We start from the raw sequence: 21,582 nt of genomic DNA on the forward strand, positions 1-21,582 counted from the left end.
ATTATGGTTTATCACAGGATATTGAATATAGTTCCCTGTATGTGCATGTATTTTCAATGCTATCACTAGTGAGTAACTGTCAGTCCATAACCTGTTCCCACCTCTCACCCTCTCTAACCACCACCACCACAAGCTGTTTTGTCTTGGGTTCATGGCACTTCCCTCTTTCTCTTCCATAGGATATCCCACCTACATCACTACAGAATGATTCTGCTTGCCCTTATTAGTATCTGTATCTACAGCTGCCCATGGGCGATTCTCATCCTCAGAATGGTTAAGCTTGTCTTTATTTTGGCCACAATGCTTTTATTTAGATACACCCTCCCACCTTGACTATCTCATTCCTGGGTAACTTTCTCTTCTTTGACCACATCCTGGACCCACCAGATCACAGAAAGCTCCCAGATTCTTGGGCTTGGTTCTTTCCCTAAACGGATAGCTTATTGAATCATCTTTCAATCACACAAAACTTCTGGTTAGCCTTGGGTTAGTGTTTCCCTTGCAGTATCCACATATTTAAAACACTATTGTATTAGGGCTATCTAACCAGTCCTAACTCTTCCCATCAATTTATAATAACTTTGGGGAGTGGAGGATGAAGTCTGTCCCCAGTGCTACAACCCCATCCTTAATGTGCTCACTGAAAGGTGTGCTTCTAAGAAGCCAAGAAAATTGGGTCAAGCTCACTCACCCTACTAACCAGGCTCTGTAGAAACAAAGCATGAGGGTGAGACCAGATGCCTGGTGCTTAGGGAGTCCGGAATATAAGGTTTGGAGAAAACCTGCTAAAAGGTCTGAGCACCCAAAATTCCGAAATTGCAAGCAGGGGTTCCCCTGCCAGCCAACAATGCTCTAACACCAGTTGGGTGTCCTATAATTCAACTCAGTTCTGACACTATCTACTCGGAGAGGGCATCAGATCTCACAGACTAAGCCTTCAGTCTCACAAGACTGTCCCCGCCACCACTTGAGATGCCCATCACAAGTCCAGGTTATCATCTGTGCTTCTGACCCATCACTATAGATTGGAGGTTTCAATGACCCCCTCTTTGGGTTTGATTAATTTGCTACAGCAACTCACAGAACTCAGAGAAACATTTTACTCACTAGATCATCAGTTTATTATAAAAGGATGTAACTCAGGAACAGCCAGATGGAAGCAATGCATAGGGTAAAGGATGTGGGAAAGGGCCAGGAGTTTTCACCCTCTCTGAGTGCCACTCTCTCCATATCTCCACCTGTTCACTTCCTCTTTCAGAACTCTGTCTTCATCCTGGATGACTTCAACATTCTGGCCTCTCAGTTTCTTTGACCTCCTCATCTCCAAAGACCTTATTTCCCTCTCTCTACCTTACCACCCTGTCGTTATCATAAGTTATCCTACATCTGAAATCTCAAATTTAAACCCTCTTTTCTCCCAGCTTATCTGCACAAGTACCCTCATTGCCAATGTTTTACTGTTCGTAAGCCCTCTCTGAGCTTCACTTTCTACCTTGACTGGACTGTATGCTACAATCCATCAATATAATATCACTCCCTTGCTCTCTTTCACTCAAACTTGCCTTGAAAAACTCCAATTCTGGATAAATCATAATATCTATCTACTCTTTGCCTGCACTAGAGCAGCTAGATGTTGCTGGAGAAATCATTCAACCAGGCTGACTGGTTTCATTTTAAAGTCATGATCTCATACATCAGAATGGCGTTCCATACTGCTGAGTAACCCTATTATGTGTCTCTAGTAAGCTTGGTTTCCTATTCTCCCTTTCTTGTTGCTTTCCCCTCCTACCTGCACTACCATCTGTCAGTATATCCTGTTGACTCTACCTTGAAACATATCCTGAATCTTATTTCTTTTCACCATCTTCACCACTACCACCCTTGTCCAAGCAACCTTTGTCTCTTGTCTGAGTTCTTCAGTAGCCTCTTAAATGTTCTCCCTGCTTCCAACACTGTCCCCCTCCTCTCCAAATACACAAGTAGAGTCCCCACAGCAGCCATGACATAAATCATAGCATGTTACTTCTCTGCTCAAATCATCCAATGGCTTTGCAGCTCACTCAGAATAAAAACCAAAGTTCTCCTGGTGGTCTGCATGGCGCCCACAATCTGCCGGCTCCTCTCCTCCTCCTCTCCCACACTTCACTTACTCTGCACCAGGCACACTGACCTCCTTGCAGTTACTCCAATGTGCCCAGTAAGCACTCACCTCACTTCTTCCCTCTCCCTACCATCTTTTCCACCCAGGATACCCACGTGGCTCCCTCACCTCCTTCAAGGTTTTGCTCAGTGAGGCTATTCCTGATCATCTTATTTAAAATTACAACCACCTTGCCTGCCACTCCCTCTTTCCCTGCCTTGCTTTTTCTCCATAGAGCACTTTACATATGAAATCATTTACCTATTGAGGTTAGTGTGTGCCTCACTGTACTGGAATGTAAACTCCAGGGCTCTTTTATTTATTTTTTTGTCTGTTTTGTTCACTATTTCATCCCTACTGTCTAGAACACATAGCAGGTTCTTAATGATAAACATTGGGTGAATGAATAAATGAATCATTGGAGGAATGGATGGATTGCACATCCTTTAGGCAATCCTTCCTCAATAAATACTATTTCTCTCCAAGAGGGAATAAAGCAGAGTTCATAGCCCTCAAGGGGCTGACAACCATTGAATGTTTAGTTTGGCAGATACTGTATAAATATTATCTCTATAACTTGCAGCTATCCTGTGTGAAAACTAGTGTCCATAAATCCCTTCATTCATTTGTTCATTCAACAAATATTTATTGAATGCCTACTATGTGCCAGGCATGTGTTCCAGACATTGAGGATATAAAACAGTGAACAAGACAGAAAATGTCCTGCCCACATGGAACTTAAATTCTAAAAGAGAGAGACAGGCAGTATACATAAATAAATAAATATCAGATAGTGATACGTGTTAAGAAGAAAATAAGACTGGCTAATTGGGGTGAAGAGCAGTTCAGATAAAGGTCAAGGAAGTGTCCCTGTGGAATTGACACTTAAGATGAGACCTGAGATGGACTTCCCTGGTGGCACAGTGGTTAAGAATCTGCCTGCCAATGCAGGGGACACGGGTTCGAGCCCTGGTCCGGGAAGATCCCACATACCGCGGAGCAACTAAGCCCGTGCGTCACAACTACTGAGCCTGCGCTCTAGAGCCCACGAGCCACAAGTACTGAGCCCACGTGCCACAACTACTGAAGCCCGAGTGCCTAGAGCCTGTGCCCCACGACAAGAGAAGCCACCGCAATGAGAGCCTGTGCACCGCAACGAAGAGTAGCCCCCGCTCGCCGCAACTAGAGAAAGGCTGCGTGCAGCGACGAAGACCCAACGCAGCCAAAAATAAAATAAAATAAATTAAAAAAAAAAGATGAGACCTGAGAGGTGGAAAGGTGAAGACCTGGGGACAGCATCAGCACCAAGACCATGTGACAGCAATGACCTCTGTGCCCAAGAAACATCAAGAAGAGCTGTGCCAGCGGGAGAGAAGAGGAGATGGGCTCAGAGAAGGAGGCAGAAGTTGGATCAGATGTGACCTACAGGTTAAAGCAAGAAGTTTGGGTTTTAGTCTAAGTGTAATGGGAAGTGCTTTAGTGTGTGTGCGCGGGTGGTATGATCTGATATATATTTTTAAAAGCAACAGATGGAGAATGGGGCAAGAACGAAAGCAGGAATACCAGTCAGGAAGCTCTTGCAGCAGTGAGAGATACTGGTGAGCTGAACTGGGGTTTTTGGAGAAAGAGGCTTTGCATTTTGTTTGGATATGAAGCTATTAGAGTTACCTCTTTAACACAAGCAGCTGAAGGGAGAAAGACATCCCTTTTCCTCCACCAAAGCTTTCACAGGGGAAAAGTGTATCTATAACCATATATATATATATATACGCATATATATAGGATATTACATAGATACACATATTTGGAGGAAATGAAGAAAAGAAGAAGAAAAAATGAGTATCTACAAGTAAATAATTGGAATATTTTATGAATTAACACTATTTCCTATAATAAACATGTTTTATAACTATGTGCTTAAGAGGAAAAAAACACGTTTTACTTGTTTTGGAGTCAACACAAGCCTTGGGGTTAGAGGTTACACTTCCTGAGAGACTAGGACTCTTCCTTAAAAAAATGAATTTATTAGAGAATAATTATTCTTTAAATTATTTAAATTATTATGAAGTTTTAACCATGAAATTTTATAGAGAATAACATTAGTCCTGACCTTTGAATATCTGCATCTTCGAGGAGAGAGCTGTAAGATATAATAGAGAACAGAGCATCGTCAAGTTCAGTCTGAATTGAGCCTTTCTGTTTAATTCACCAAGTTGTGATATTTTACATCCTTACAGAAGAGCACCTGAATGAACAAGGTAATTTTTGGTAGAGAGCAGCCTCTTTCTGCAAGGCTCCTAGTCAATACATACATAATTAGAACCTGCACTTCTAATCAGGATAGGACAGAAAAATCCATACTTATTATTCTTCTATATTTTACTTCTCATAGACTTTCTGATTTTGTAGACAGTATCAGTGGAGATGAACAGTAGTGGATTCAGGATATTTGTGGGGAGTAACACTGAAGAAATTTTCTGATGGATAGAATGAGGCAGGTAAAGAAAAAGTATTACCATCTCCATTTTAACGATGAGAAAAGTGAGGCTCATAAGCACACCCACTATCACACCCTCGTAACTGGAAGAGTCAGGACTCTTAGTGACATCAGCCCCCAAAGCCCGTGTTTTTCTTCTATACAGGACATTCGGGGAGCACTGAGTGCTTGATCAGGCAGAAGCCCTATTTCACATCAGAGAATTTACCCTCTAGGGTTTAGATAGGGCACCTCCCCCAACTCCAGCCCCACTGGAGAGAACCACTTGCTAACCACGATGACAGTTTACTGATTTTATACTGCATAAATATTATCTCTATAACTTGCAACTATCCTGTGTGAAAACTAGTGTCCTGGCTGGCTAATGGGGGTGAAGAGCAGTTCAGATAAAGGTCAAGGAAGTGTCCCTGTGGAATCGAATAGAAACAGACTCACAGACATAGAAAACGAACATGTTTAACAAAGGGGAAAAAGAGGGGAGGGAAGGGATAAATTAGGAGTATGGGATTAACAGATATAAACTACTATACATAAAATAGATAAGCATCAAGGATTTACCGTGTATCACAGGAAACTATATTCAATATCTTGTAACAACCTATAATAGAAGATAATCTGAAAAAATATATATATATATATAACCGAATCACTTTGCTGTACACCTGAAAACTAATACAATATTGTAAATCAACTACACTTCAATTAAAAAAAATATTACCACCCAATGAGAGACAGAGACATTCATCTAACTTCGGGTGTGATACCCTGAGAAGAACACAGTGTCATTATTCTGGCCGGAAATGGATAACTTAAACCTAGTAATGAAGAAACATGAGATAAACATAAATGACAAACCTAAAATGAGGAGCATTGTATTATTTTAAAGAAGGATTCTGTATTCTTCAAAAATATCAAAGACAAAGAAAGGCTAAGGATCTCTTTCAGATTAACAGAGACTAAAGAGACTGACAATTAAGTGGAATATTTGATTCTAAACTGGATCTTGTACTGGAAGAGGAAAAGATGGTAAGAAAGGCATTATTGGATTGACAAATTTGGAATACAGATGGTAGATGAGATAAATGTATTTTATCAATGTTAAGTTTCCTGGAATTGATAATTGTATGTATTGTGTCTGTAAAAGAATGTATTTATTCTTAGGACATTCAAATATTAAGGGATAAAGGGGCATGACGTATGCGATTTACTTGCAAATGGTCAGATAAAAACGTGTGTAATCTATTTGGCTGAGAATGCAAACGTTAAAGCAACAGGGTCAAAACGTTAATAAGTAAATCTGAGTAAAGGGTATATGGGTGCTCCTTTTACTATTCTTGCAACTTTTCTATGAGTGTGAAATCATTTCCAAATAAAAAGTCTCCTGGAGTCTAGATTTGAAAAATCAGTGAGGATTCTCTCTCGTTGATTCAAAGGATTTGCCCACGTTCTGCCTCCTATTCTTTACTTCAGACCTTCACCCTCATCTGGTTTTCCCAGTTTTAGAACTGTTGGCTTCTACTTGCATTCTCTTTTTCTTCTGGGTCCCTTGGATTTACTACTTGTTTGGATAGTTTGCCTAGCTTTTGGACTCAATTTCTCTCAAGACACAGCCTTTTGGTCAGCTTCTCCTACTTGGCCTTAAGCACTGCAGTTCCTGAGTGACTTCTGGTCTACAACACTGAATCTAGGCCCTAGAGGGATATCACACCCTAGATGACACATCAATGCTTCCAACTGGCAACAGCTCCATCTCCCTCTCCAGCTGCCCCGACTTTGGGAGGAAATAGTTCGCATATCTTCTCCCTTCTCTCCGTGTTCCCTGCTTGATCAAACCCTCATCACAGTTTTCTAATTAGACTCTCTTTGTCCAGTCTTTGCCCACTCCAGCCTGCCACCCTCCTCACAGCTACCAGTTCTCTCTTTAAAGCACAGATTCCTTCATATTACCTGTCTGATTAAACCTCCACTAGCTCTGCATTGCCTTTCAAAATCTGACTCGGCCTACCTTACTGTTTCCACATTCTGCCACTTCTCTGCTGAACTGTATGCTCCTTCAGGGCACAGACCATACCCTTTTCTTCTTTGTTATCCTTAATTCTAACACAGTACCTGGCATACAGAAGATACTCAATAGATATTTGCTGAATTGACAAATGAACTCTAGTTACACTAAACTCTGAAACTTCTTTGAGCATACCATGTTTAAACATCACCTTCTCTGAAGATCTTCCCTGACTCTGTCATTCAAATCTTAGATATATGTCCCCATGCATTTTTTTTTTTCCTCACTAGACTGTACTGTAAGCTTTCTGAGGGAAAAGACCATGACTTATTCATCTTGCATCTGACTCAGTGTCTAGGAGAGTGCCTGGTATCAAGCAGGCAGAGTTTGTTGGATGGATATATGAATACCAGAGAGAGGAAAATACTAGATCTTAAGAAGGTCTCAATGTAGTGAGACAGACTGAGGAAATGACCAAAGAACAATGAAAATAGAGATCAACAAGTATAAATAAATAAGGTACAAGAAGTAAATAAAGTAGTCAAATGATGATGCAGAACTGAATAACCAGAATCAAGTGGGAGTCAAAGAGGAAAGTCTTCCTAAAGGCAAATTTTGAGATATATTTGAAAAGAGGAAAGGGACATAATGTGGGAGAGTAGGGGCTTAGAGGCCTGTCATGGAGTTGGGTTGAACCAAGGCACGGTAAGCAATTAACGTTTTGGAAGCCTGCTTTTCAAGCAGGATCTGTTCTACCCAAGGGCTCAAGTTCTGCCTTTTTCATGGCTCTCCAAGCAGGCATGTTCACCAACTCTCCATGTCTTGAGGTTTCCCAGGTCAGTCCATTGTAGGACTTTATGTTCTCTAAGTTTCTGTGAAAATAAGCAAACACACCTGCCCTGTGGGATAGAACACTCTTGCTAACCCTGGTCCTCTAGGGAAATAAAGTTCCCTGTTCCCAATAAAACAGAACTGCTTCCAGTGCTGTTAAGCCAGGAGAGAAACCCAAAGGTAGCATAACCACTTTAGCACATCTTCACAAAAATTCTCTCTTCCATCCAAAGAGGTCAAGGATGTATAATGAATGACATCTGAGAAATATAACCTGATAGCAGAATCTTGTCTTAGCCACATCTGCCCTCTCCGTAAAGCGTATATGCAAATAAATACCCATGGTGCTGTACAGCCACTTTCTAGGGCTCAGATCCTTGTCGCCTCCAGCACTTGCGGGATGGAAAAAAATATACTACCGTCTCCCTACAAATATCCCACACTTTAGGAATCAGAGCATTTTACACAGCAAGAGGTGTATCTGAACTTTTCCAGAATTTCTTGGCCCAGGGAGACGGCAACTGTCTTTCTATTAGGATAACCTAGTTTTCACGCAGTGTTTATTTTTTCAGAATGTTGTGTGCCCAACGCATTCCGTTTCCTGAATACCCGGTTTTGCTCTCTCCTGGTAGAGGAGAGAAAATTATGGTAGTATTAGCCCACTGCAGGTTTTGAGGGGGTTGGGTTCAGAGCACAGCTATTCTTTCTCACCTTCTAATGCAAACCCAGGTTCCCGAGGAGGCAATGGAAGAGCCCGCTCAGGGGTTCCTAATGCGTGTGGAGGCTTACGCATCCTACACACCGCTGTCACGCAGCTAGAACGTCCCTAGATGGCAACGAAACATTAAAGCCTAAACTGAGGTAATTCCTCACCAGCAGGGGGCTTCCTCGGTAGGCACTGCCTCCCCGCGCGCTGTCCAATCTCTGGGGGTGTCACACTAGGCGGTGGTGATGTCACACTGGCGGGGATGACATTTGAAAGCTGGACCGCCACACCGCCACCAAGCACCTTTCAGTCACCGCGGAGTCCGCCGTGAGGAGGGGGCGGGGAGCCGATCCCCGCACTCGATCCACGCTGGCTCCCCACGGAGGCCCACCCACTCCCACTCCCCCTCCCCCTCCCACCAGTACTATGAAGTCATCCTAACCCGCCCGCTCTCCGACACTTCCGCCTCAGTAGGTGTCATGGCGCGGGGCTGGGGACTAGTTCCCGCGAGGAGGGGCCGGCCGGATGGGGGCGGCCGCTCGGCGCTCAGCTCGTCGAGTCTGGCGACAACGGCGGCTGCGGAGCCAGGGGCCCGGCGGTGGCCCCGGACGGCAGCGGGAGGCTGAGGCGGGAGCGCGCGGTGCTGAGGCGGTGGCGGCGGCGGCGGCGGCGGCGGCGAGAGGCCGGGCGGCGGAGCGGGGGGGGAGGCTGAGGGGGCTCCCCCCGTGGGACGGGCGCGGGGACGGCTCCGGGGGGCGGGGGCCGGGGCCCGGGCCGGCTCGCACGGGGGGTATGATGATCCGGCGGCGGGGCCCCGGATCTCGTCTCCTCCGCCGCCTCCTCACGGCAGCCCCAGCTCGCGGCTGAGAACCAGACACACCGGCGGTGAGTCGAGGCGGGGGGGCAGTGGCCTTGGCAGGGAGCGACCTCCCATCGGCTTCCCGCGGCGGGGCCGGGCCGGCCACCGGCTTTCCGGGGCGCCCGGCCTGCGGGGGGCGCCTCCTTCAGCGGCCCCCACCCGGGACCCGGGGCCGAGCCCTGCGGCGCGGCCGGTGACGGCCGCGGAGGGGATAGCGTTCCCAGGAAAGTGGGGAGGCTGCGGGCTTGTTTTCGGGGCAACTCCCCCGTGTCCTGCCACTTCTCTCCTGGGCGTGTTGTTGTCCTCAGATGACAGGGGGCCGCCTGGCGTCTTCTCACCCGGCCGGTTTTTTCTCGGCTGTCGTGGCCGGTTCCCAGTGTGTGGCTTGTGCGTGTGAATTTCACAGCTCTGCTTAGTGCCGTGGTTTGGGGTTGTTTGTGCTGTTGGGGACCAGGAAGCGGTGTCTGGAACGGACGGCCGCGGGGAGGTGGGTGTGGGAGCCCTCCTATCCTCTCCGCTGCTGTTCTTTAATCGTTAGGTTGGTAAATTGTAATGATGGTGGAGACTGCGTGGGACCGGCCCACCTAATGTATATCTATGCAAGGCAGATCTGGATGTCTGGCTCAAAGGGAAACTTTTGCTGTGTGACGCCACTTTCCCAAAGCTTTCGTTTAAAAAAAAAAAAAAAAAAAAGGGAGGGGGGCGGGGAAACAACCAAAACTCTTGGTAAGGCCCCCCGCTGTTCACAGGTCTGTGGGAAAGAGGCCGTTTTTTGTGCCTAGCAACCAAGACCTGGGGCTCGGTCTCCAAGAGCGCTGGTCTAACCTCCAATTTGTTGTGGTGACAAACCGTGAGCTCTGGCCTGTGTTTACGCTCGGCGCGCTTTCTTTCCTGTTTAGGTGGGGGAAGGGAGGAGGGGCTAGAGAAGGGGAAAAAAACCCACCCCAAGCTCCAGTGTCTTTCCTCCACTTAACCCCCTGACTCAGTTGTAGATACTCTTTGAGGGAGCCCTAGATGCTTTTTCTTAGTGACACTTTGGGAATTTTCAGTCATTGCATCAAAATATTAATTTCAGCTATAGACTCTTCTGCCCAATCTGTCCTTTATCTTACTTGTTTCCTAGTAACTGATGAAAACAGCAGCATGGCTTCCTTCTTCTGATGAAGTGGGGTTAAATTAAGGGGCTGATGCCCTCAGCAGAACCTACAATTTTGCTCTTGTTTGTGTAAAGCTATTTTTGATTCCTGGTCTGTAGTGGGTTCTTTTTTTTTTTTTAAGATTATAGAGAATGCAAATCTTTACCAGCTCTTTTTCATATGTAGGTCTAAAGCTTTCTGTAAAACATATAAAAATCTACTAACGAGTCATATAATAGTTGTTAATTCAGCTGGTGATTTTGGAGATACCTGTAATCATCTCAGGGTTCTGTGTTATAAAACTGGTATGATGGTATGATGAAAGATATCATTGACTTTAAGACACTGTTCCAGGCTTGAAGGATATTTTGGTAAAGTACCTGTGGCTGGAACTGGAGGCAGCCACGCCAGTAAAACATCTTACCAGTAAAATGGTGAATGAGATGTTGTAAACATACTGAGTCTGATTAGTAAGTAGGACTTTTTTTTTTTTTTTTAATTAATTAATTAATTAATTTATTTTTATCTGTGTTGGGTCTTCGTTTCTGTGCGAGGGCTTTCTCTAGTTGCGGCGAGTGGGGGCCATTCTTCATTGCGATGCGCGGGCCTCTCACTATCGTGACCTCTCTTGCGGAGCACAGGCTCCAGACACGCAGGCTCCGCAGCTGTGGTTCACGGGCCTAGTTGCTCCGCGGCATGTGGGATCCTCCCAGACCAGGGCTCGAACCCGTGTCCCCTGCATTAGCAGGCCGACTCTCAACCGCTGCGCCACCAGGGAAGCCCAGTAAGTAGGACTTTTGAGGGCGATATCTTCATGAATAGTTTATCCTATCTTTGGACATTGTAGTTTTATGGATTGCAGAGCAAGTTGGTTGGTAACTTGAGATTGAAAACCAAGTCAGAATTCTCTCCTAAAAGAAAAAAAAGATTATCTCAACATTCACAATTCTCTGGAAAATAGAATTCTTTTATTCTCTGGTTTTGTTTTCATAAGCACAGCTTAGTCAGTGGTTGTGTTGGTAGAAATCAGTGAGCCAAACCTGCCGTATAAACTTCTTACAGTTGGAACTTGTGCAGCTTGTTGTTAGTTATATATCGTAACTGGTTCTTTTGTAATTTGAAGTAATTTTGCAAACATGAACTTCCTGATCAGCCCTTTTATTTTCATTTTCATGACTATATAAAGCAATCCATTTTTTAAAAAGTTACAGTTATTAATTTCTCCCCAGTTTCTTCCCTTAAATTTTATGCCATTCTGAACACAAGTCATCAAAATAATTTTTCTCTCAAGTACAACTTCAATAATCACTGATTTGCTTTTCGCTTCCTTTTTTGTTTTTAATTTTTTGTTCCTAATCTCCCATCTCCCTAAATGCCTTACGTATTTTTGTAGAGCATAATTTAGCACTTAAAAAATTTTTACATCCTGTTTTTATATTTTTCTTTTTTATGTGTCATATCACCTAAGCAACATTTTAAGTTCTTTGAAGATAGGGAAACTTAGGTGTATTTCTTTGGATTCTTTAAGAGCGCCTTGTACAGTGCTTACCCACCATACTTAATGAAAAAGAATCAGAAAACCTGAATTCTTTGCCAGCATTACTACTCATTAGCTCTGTGTAAAACTTGTTTGGCTTTCTTGGGTCTACTTTTTCTAATCTTGGAGTTACAGGGTTTTAGAAAGTCTTTTAAGGTCCATTTTAGCCGTAAGAATCCCTGTACTTTTTTTGCCAGTGTCTTCTGCTCCAATCAAATGCATTACTCTAAATGGTTTTTCATTTTTCTATATCCCCTGGCATACTGGCAAAAGTTATCTCATTCATCTAAGACCTCCTTCTACCTTCTGTCTGCCAAACTGTCGTTACCTTAGTTGAGTACTATTTTCCTTAGGCCTTTTCTGGCTGATCTAAACAGGGTCCTATCTTAGTGTTTATGTTTCATATTGATTTGCTAATTTGTCATTTTTGTTAATTTGTCATTTTTCTTATGATAGAAACTCCGAGGTATAGTTTTCTTTATTCTAAACTTTATAGACGTTGTAGACTGTCCTGTGCACATACTAAGATAGTACCATTTTACCAAATACGAAAAACACTTTTCTTTTGTTCTGTTGCTATAGATTCGTCATTCCAAATAAATCTAAGAGAGCAATTGAAATTTAGGAAAAAATATCCTGCCTAGAAGGAAAACGCCACTCAGCCAGTTTACCAAAATATTACAAAATTAGTTTAAATGGCTGTAAATTACATAGAATTGTAGAGCTCCTTCTTTGTCAGCTACCACCTTCCACACCCTATTTTTGCATACTAGTTGAGGAACTGGCTCTTTCACATGGTTCCATGTGAAGGAAGTGCTACAGGAAAGGGGGTGGGGAACTTTGATTCAAATGCTGTCCTCAGGGTTTCAAGCTTATTTTTTCCTTCTGTATCACTATACTTAGAATAAGTATTCTCTTGTAGACAACAGACTATAATTTCTATCTCATGTGAGTATTTCTCTAATTTAGTCAGAATGACTTCTGAGAGCCTCTTACATTTATATATGGAGCAGTAATGTGATCTCTTTATAGTCATTCATTTAGCAAACACTTGACACACGCTGTATGCCAGCCATTGTGATTGATGCCGGTGGTACAAAAGAAGAAGATGCCTACTCAGCTGTTGGGAATTGCCCTCATGGAACTTGCAGTTTAGAAGAGAAGTCAACTTTTAAATAAGTAGTTACAAATAGTCATACTTAGAATAAAAATCCAGAGTGACCGCAAGTCAGTATGTATGCTGGCCCTTGTCTGCCTTTTTTGGGTTCTGCTTCTACTATTTTTTTCCTTGTTCCGTTCCATCCATTCTGGTCTCTTCTTCAAATAGGCCAAGAATGTATCTTGGCACTAACTGTTCTCTCACTGGGATGGCTTCTTCTTGTCAATTAGGTCTCAGCTTTACGTGCCACCATCCTACAGTGCCTTCCCTGACCACCAAAGAGTATCTCTCCCCCTCCCACCATCTCTGTCATGTCATTGTGTTTGTTTTCATCATAACATTTATCACTAGCTGCCATTTTCTTGGGGGAGAGGTGTTTATCTCCCCAGTAGAAAGTAAACTCCAGGAGATAAGGCATCTTGTCCATCTGGAACCACTGTTATCCCTGGGATCTAGAACAGTGCCAGCAGACATACTAGATGCTCAAAATACGTTTGTTCAATGAATAAATGAAATAAATAAGTACAAGTGTGGTAAGTGCTACTACTTCTGTAGTAGAGGATGCTGTGGGAGCCTTTATCAGGAAATCTAACCTAGTGGTCTGGAGAAGGCTATCCTGAATGTATTTGTCAGCGCGTAGGGCTGACTAAACAATCTTGCTGAAGGAAATTTGTTTTTCTCTCATGTAACAACCTAAAGTAAATGTTCCAGGTTGAAGTGAGCATTCCTGCTGGGCAGGTTGCTCTGCTCTACATGATCATTCAGGTACCCATGTTCTTTCCATCTTGCTGCTCTCCCAACCCTTGAGTGTTGTCTCAGGGCAGAAACTGGATCTCCATGGGTTCCTCCTGGTGGAAAGGGAATGGAACACTAAAGGCTCATACGTCACTTTTTATTGGAGGGAGGGACTGGTAAATGTAGTCTAGCCTTGTGCCTGGGATGAAGGAGAAAGTAGATTGTGGTCCAGACCAACAGCCTATGCCACATTGAAAAAGTGAGCTTTAAGTAAAGGCTAAAAGGATAAGTAGTAGTTAAAAGAAGAGAAGACAGGGTAAAATGAAGTTCAGAGAGAGAATGTTATGTATGAAGGAACTGGGGCAGGAGAAATAAAGGCCTACTCTAGACCCAGAAACATTTCGAATTACTGGAAAAGAGAGTGCCTGAGGGAAAGAGTCAGTGAAACGAGGCTACAAAAATAATCAGGGTCCAGATCTTATAAAGCCTGACAATCCAAAGTAGAGATTTTGGACTTTATCCTAAAGTTTTTATTTTATTTTGTTATTTTATTTTATTTATTTATTTATTTTTGGCTGCGTCGGGTCTTCGTTGCTGCACGCGGGCTTTCTCTAGTTGCGGCAAGCGAGGGCTACTCTTTGTTGTGGTGCACGGGCTTCTCATCACGGTGGCTTCTCCTTGTTATGGAGCACGGGCTCTAGGTGTTGGGCTTCAGTAGTTGTGGCTCGTGGGCTCTAGAGCGCAGGCTCAGTAGTTGTGGTGCAGGGGCTTAGTTGCTCTGTGGCATGTCGGATCTTCCTGGACCAGGGCTCGAACCCGTGTCCCCTACATTGGCAGGCGGACTCTTAACCACTGCGCCACCAGGGAAGTCCCTATCCTAAAGTTTTAAATGAGGGATAGATATGCATTTTTAAAAGCTTCGGTTGTAAGGTGAAGAATGAATTGAGAAGGGACCTTAAAAAGAGGGCTAGAGAGTACCATTTGGGGAAAGTTAGGCTGTTGAACTAAGTGGTGCAGGATTGTGCAGTAGGTGGGAGATACTTGGTGTTCCAGTGAAAGAGTTTTCTTCCCAATCTTATCTTTTTCCAGAATGTGTATTCTTATTTACCCACTTTAATGATATGAATACTCTTTATATATCAGTGTGCTGGAGAATATGTACATCTGTGTACATGTCAGCTGAGGACAAGTGCTAGAGGAAGAAATCAATATGCAGTACTGATGGTAGGTTATTTAGATCACCAATTGTTAAATTGTATCAAAAAGACAAAGATGACTCCAAGCAAAAGCATTAGGAATTTATTATTGGTATGTCTGGGAAAAGGTGCAAGTTAGTCAAGACTAAGGGCAAAACACATAAATGATTACCTCCATTGTCATACTCAACTATTTCATTCATAGTTATAATATTTGAATTCTTTATGGTAAGGTTATCTAACTGTAGTGCCCAGAGGGTGGGGCACCCAGTAAATGTTGTGAAATAGATGTGCCCATGGCAGGGAGTGGGGAAGCTGTTAATTTGACTGTTTTTGAAAGCCTTGGAGTCTAGCAAGACTCAGTTCTCTTTTTAGCAATAAGTACAAGTACCAATAGCCTTTTGCCTTTTGTTCTAGTTTGGGATTAATGCAGTGGAGAAGTTTGTCATTATTTTTAGACGGTTAAATCCTTGGAAAGTCAGGTTTGAAATGAAAAGACTCGTTTATTGCTAGAGTCAAGAGGGGAAACATTTTCAGGAAGTTAGCTTTTAATTTATTGGGAGCTGTTCTCATGTGAATTGAAAATAGTGTAATGTGCTTAACGGAGTGTGGTACATTGTAAATTTTCCACAGATGTTAATTCTATTCCATGGTTTTGTTTGGGAAGTCTCAGCCTAGGGAGAAAACTGCCTCTCACCCCCCCACCACCCCCTGCAAAAAAAGAAAAAGAAAAAGAAAAGCAAATTTTGTGGGACATAGTATCTTTATTTTGTGTTTTAGAAATGGCTGTTTTTAGCTGAATTTCAGAGTGTTATATAAATAAGAGTATAGATTTTTCTAGGCAATTTTGATTCTGTATTTTGTTCTCACCTAGTGCTTGTTGAGGTCAGGCTGAGTCTCAGCCACACTGTAAGAGTCCTGGTGGCATGACATTGACTTCAGTACCACACACCCTTGCTGCGGGGAAGGCCAGTGAAATTCTGGGTTGTTACTTCGCTATGGGTGGACTTAAGTTTGTCTTACTGAGTAAGAATTATTATATTTATTTATATACTTAAACTGTTGGAACAATTTCCTAGAACTTGTGCTTTTTGCAGTGCTCAGTGTGAATTTGAAGCCATCAGTATCTGTTATTTTGTTCATTGGGTGGAAGGTTGTCATTAACATTCCTCTGGTAAACAGAATACTTTTGAAAAGTGTCCAGTTATGATCATCATACTTTTAAAAACTTGGAGTTACATTTCATGAATTCTTTTCAGTATTATTACTTTAAGCCCCCATATTCCTATACATAGCTACAAACTGCAAATTTTGTATAGTATTCAAATTTTTTACTAAATACTTTTAGGTACGTGAAGGTTGTGCTTATGTATTTTGATAGATTGTTAAAAGTAGGAACTCAACAAATATACGATGGAAAACAAATTTCAAAAATTTGCTTCCTTTTCGTTGTTCAGAAATTGGTTTGGTATTATGACAAGAAATATTTTTGCATATATTAATAGGTAAATTTTGTAAAGGCACTACTTGATTTCAGTTTTTCTCTTATTATAGTTTGGTATTATGTCAGTGATATAGGTAGAATAAGATGATTTGTAAATTTGTAACCTAGGAGTTAAATTGCAATAACATTCTTTTTTGTTTTTTTAATATTTATTTATTTATTTTTGTTGCTCCAGGTCTTAGTTGCGGCTCCAGAGCTCCTTAGTTACGGCACGTGGGCTTCTTAGTTGTGGCATGTGAACTCTTAGTTGTGGCATGCATGTGGGATCTAGTTCCCTGACCAGGGATCGAACCCGGGTCCCCTGCATTGGGAGCGCTTAGTCTTATCCACTGCGCCACCAGTGAAGTCCCGCAATAACATTCTTTTAATTTATACTTTTTTTTCTCTTCAAGGTTCATATAAATTATAGAAACTCTTGTTTAAAGTAAATCCAGACAGCATTTTAGAAATTGAAGGTTGAGGGTTTGTTCTTCCTTCCAGCTATCTGGTCCAGTACAGATGGTTTTTAGTTGCATTCAAGCACAAAGAAATGTATACTTTGTTTTTTTATGTTCTGTAACATCCCTTGTCATGTTTCCTTCCTTTCTAGTTGTGTGTGTTTATTCTCTTATGACTAATAAAATTACACTGTGAGTACTAGAATGGAGACTTCCCCCATATCTCAAGGACTGCACAGATAAAAGAGAGGGACGTCAAAAAACCAAAACAAAAGAAGCATTTGAGAATCCTGCAGTTTAACACGAGTAGTAGGGAGTAGAAATGAAGTTGGTAGGCAGTGGTCAAATCACCCAGCAAATACTGAGTGTCTGTATATTGCCAGAGTCTGTGGTAGGTTCTGGTGATACAAGCAAAAGAACGAGACAGATATGGTACCTGCTCTCATGGAACTTTTACAGTATCCGGGAATGTAACATTAAATAAATAATGTTATAAGGTAGGTACAGGGTGTTGTGGGAATGCAGTGGTGGTGGTGATTGTGGGGAGTGTGTGTGTGTGAGTGTGTGAGTGTGAGAGAGAAGAAACAGTTTTCCTAGCAGAAAGTCTCCAACATAGAGGGCCTCCCAAGAACTGAAAGAAGGGGCAGTATGGCTGGAGTGGTGGAGGAATCGAGGTGGGGAGATTTTGGAAGACAGCAACCAGATTTTGGGGGAGCTTTTTAAGGCAAGTTGAGGATTTTGGACTTTATCCCTAAAGCAGTGAAAGACCCTGGAGGCAGAAGGAGGGAGATGGTTAACAAAGAGCATTCCTCCAATATATAATACATAGTTTAAAAGCAAAGGTACCCTGAGTGCATTCAGGATGAGTTTGGAGGCCCCTGGCAGTTTGAACTAGAAAGGTTCCAATAAGCGTAGAGAAAAAATGGCTGATCTGAAATATGCTTAGGAAGTAGATAAGATTTATTTTAGGTTAGATATGGGGATTAAGGGAGGGAAACAAGGGAGGGGAATGAGTCAGGATAATAATATTAAGTGAGTTTTTGGCACTAAGCACGTCGTGTGTATTAAATCATTTAATTCACCATTTTATAGATGAGGAAACTGAGACTCATTGCCTCCCTGATTTTTTGGCTTGAGGTGTTAGATGCATGGTGGTGTCTCATAATTGAGGTAAAAAACTGGGCGTGGGGTGGAGGCCCAGAAGTTTAATTCTGGACATCTTGAATTTGAGATGTCTCTAAGATATCCAAGTTGAAGTGTGGAGTGGTTATTTGAAAATAAGGATTTGGAGTTCAAGAGAGAAGTCTGGGTTAGAGAGGGAAATTTGCTGGGAAGTAGTGAAAAGAGGGAATGTGGAGCAAGAGAAGAGGGATTAGTGTGGAGTAAGAGAAGAGGGATTAGTGTGGAGCCCCGAGGCATCTGAGGGTTATGTGATTCAGAAGGAAGAAGATAAATATGAAATGGCTTGTATGCTAGGTCAAATGTTTGGACTTTATTCTCAAAATATTAGCTTTGGGATTAGTCTTTGGGCCTATTGAGCTTGAGGTGTCTATGGGACATTCAGGGACAGAAAGGTGGGCAGTTCTTATTACCTTTCCCCATATTTTTCTAAGGATGACTTCCCGAGGTTCTTCAGGAGATCCCGTCTGGGCTTTGCCTAATCCTGATTACTCTCTTCTGGTCAGTTTCTTCTGGTCAGTTTACATTGTAAATGGTTTTTTTACAATGTAGTGGACAGAGCTAGACACTTTTATTTGTGATCTGAGTAGAGTGGGTTGCCTTCACTTTGCCACATTCTGGACACTACTTTTTCTGTGAATATAGTTTAAGATTGAATTAGCTTTTGAGGGGAGGGGAACATTATTACATAGTGTTTCTCCTGCTAACAAAGTGTTTTTCATATATGATCCTGCGAAACCTTGTATCTCTTATCCTTGTGCTTTGTGCTAGCCAGATTTTGGACTTAAGTAGGAAGTCAATATTTGTGTTAAATGTCATCAGCTAGATTTACCTTATGGTTTCTGCTCTTTGTGATCTTTTTGGACCCGTTACTTAGCAATATTGAGTATCCTGCCCAAATTTGGTTCATCTATGAATTTTATAAGCATGTCATCTGTGTCTACATTTAAATAATTGATTAAAAAGCTAAGCAGGGCAGGAATGAAGACAGCTGTGGAATGAACTCTGGGGCCAAAGAGCTTGGGTTTGAATTCTAGTGCTGCCACTTAAGAGCTTTGTTATTTTGGGCAAATTATTATAACCAGTCTGTGTCTTAGTTTCCTCATCTGTAGAATGGAAATAATGATAGTATGTTTTTCAAAAGGTTGTGAGAATTAAATGAGTTATGTGTATGAAGTGCTTAGACTACCACTTGGCACATACTAAGTGATCAATCATCTAAGCTATTGTTGTTGTTTTTATTTTATAAACCATCTTAGATGTTCATACTCTTTTAACAATATGTCCTATTATTGCTGAGTCTCAAAAAAGTGATTCAGGATGTGTAATTAGACCAAAAAGTTTATCTTTCTATAATAGGAAACATGTTTTGGAAAATGTATAAAATAAAACCTCAGCCAGATATACGTTTACTTGTTTTTTCTAAACTGAAAGTTTTCCGATATACTAATTGAGGGGTTGTATAAAATTGAGGGCCTAATTCTTCCTCTTTCTTGATGTAGGTATGGCATCACAGCTGCAGGTGTTTTCCCCCCCATCAGTGTCGTCGAGTGCCTTCTGCAGTGCAAAGAAACTGAAAATAGAGCCTTCTGGTTGGGATGTTTCTGGACAGAGCAGCAACGACAAATACTATACCCACAGCAAAACCCTTCCAGCCACACAAGGGCAAGCCAACTCTTCTCACCAGGTAGCAAATTTCAACATCCCTGCTTACGACCAGGGCCTCCTCCTCCCAGCTCCTGCAGTGGAGCATATTGTTGTAACAGCTGCTGATAGCTCTGCCAGTGCTGCTACATCCACCTTCCAAAGCAGCCAGACCCTGACTCACAGAAGCAACGTTTCTTTGCTTGAGCCATATCAAAAATGTGGATTGAAAAGAAAAAGTGAAGAAGTTGACAGCAACGGTAGCGTGCAAATCATAGAAGAACATCCCCCTCTCATGCTGCAAAACAGGACTGTGGTGGGTGCCGCTGCCACGACCACCACTGTGACCACGAAGAGTAGCAGTTCCAGTGGAGAAGGGGATTACCAGCTGGTCCAGCATGAGATCCTTTGCTCCATGACAAACAGCTATGAAGTCTTGGAGTTCTTAGGCCGGGGAACATTTGGACAGGTGGCTAAATGCTGGAAGCGGAGCACCAAGGAAATTGTGGCTATTAAAATCTTGAAGAACCACCCCTCCTATGCCAGACAAGGACAGATTGAAGTGAGCATCCTTTCCCGCCTAAGCAGTGAAAATGCCGATGAGTATAATTTTGTTCGTTCTTATGAGTGCTTTCAGCATAAGAATCATACCTGCCTTGTGTTCGAGATGCTGGAGCAGAACTTATATGATTTTCTAAAGCAGAATAAGTTTAGCCCACTGCCACTCAAGTACATCAGACCAATCTTGCAGCAGGTGGCCACAGCCCTGATGAAGCTCAAGAGCCTTGGTCTAATTCACGCTGACCTTAAGCCTGAAAACATAATGCTGGTCGATCCAGTGCGCCAACCCTACCGAGTGAAGGTCATTGACTTTGGTTCTGCTAGTCACGTTTCCAAAGCTGTGTGCTCAACCTACTTACAGTCACGTTACTACAGGCAAGTGGCAAATGCTAAAAAGCATGTCTTCGACTAGAGATCTGTCTTTGTATTTAACATATATCACAAAGGGCTACGTATAACAATGAATTTATTTACAGATTTCAACACAGATTAGGATAATATATTTTAGTATTATCCTAAATATATTTAGTATTTAATATTCCATGTGTGTGGCATTCCTATATGTAACATTATTTTATTTCTGAAATATTAACTCTAGAAAGATTAATTCAGTCTGATTCTGAAGGTTGTTCCTAGTTGAATTATAGTAGCATCTGGTTCCTTCTTTACTACCATTATACCTAATTTTCCCATTTTAAAGTGTTTTAAATATATCAGATGTTTACTTATATGTGAGGAATTTGGGCATATGCTGCTATTTTTCCCAGGTTCCTATCTTGGCAGGTAAGATGCCTTGGGAATAATTCCAAGTTTAACTCTAGCAACGTTTTATTATTTTACATTTTCTTTCTTGCATAATAGAGAGAATTGGATTAGATGATTGCTAAGGTCTCTTCTTGTTTTAATATTCTCCATAGTCCTTTGAACTTATTTGCGTATGAACTTATTTGGTTATCCTAAAATGGCCTTGACCCAAACACCTTATACTTTAGTGATTTATATTTCCATATTGTTACTTCTAATAAAGTTATCTTTTCAATATGTAATAATTATTGGGACAGAACTTAAATGGTGGTATATAGAATTTTGTCTGTACTGTAACCAAGGAGCATTACTGAAAGAGAGAAGACGAGAAAGTCTTTAAATGAGCTTTTATTTCTTAGTACGTCATTTATCTGTCTAGTTATTAATTTTAAGGAATCTTATATTTATTTTAATGGTCATGCATTAAACACAGATTGTACACTCACCCAATCACGAAGTGAAACAATAAAAAAAGATAACCCACAAAATAAGTTTTATCAAGAGATGTGTCCAACATACCAAATGCCTATAATAAATTTTGAGGAAATAGAAATTCTGAACTAAGAATTTTATATTATGTGTGAAAATAATGTAAGGACATTTTAACCTGTATAGGGACTCAGAAAATATACCATCTACATATTTTTGTTTTTCT

The 21,582-nt window shown here is 41.9% G+C and overlaps 1 protein-coding gene across 3 annotated transcripts in view; it reads left to right on the top strand.

The window, feature by feature from the left end:
- Window positions 1–8,465: 8,465 nt before the first annotated feature.
- HIPK1 (homeodomain interacting protein kinase 1) overlaps window positions 8,466–21,582 on the top strand; it is a 47,312-nt gene continuing 34,195 nt past the window's right edge. For 2 of the 3 annotated variants that reach the window (XM_068540550.1, XM_068540552.1), the window contains exons 1-2: window positions 8,927–9,061; window positions 19,421–20,498. In XM_068540550.1, coding sequence (XP_068396651.1) covers window positions 19,423–20,498 — 1,076 coding nt within the window. In that variant the 5' untranslated portion in view covers window positions 8,927–9,061; window positions 19,421–19,422. Of the gene's footprint in view, window positions 8,647–8,926; window positions 9,062–19,420; window positions 20,499–21,582 lie in introns of those variants that run through there. The other variant, XM_068540551.1, reaches the window with a different exon arrangement.

The sequence above is a fragment of the Eschrichtius robustus genome, chromosome 3 (genome assembly GCF_028021215.1).
Source record: "Eschrichtius robustus isolate mEscRob2 chromosome 3, mEscRob2.pri, whole genome shotgun sequence".
Lineage (NCBI taxonomy): Eukaryota > Metazoa > Chordata > Mammalia > Artiodactyla > Eschrichtiidae > Eschrichtius > Eschrichtius robustus.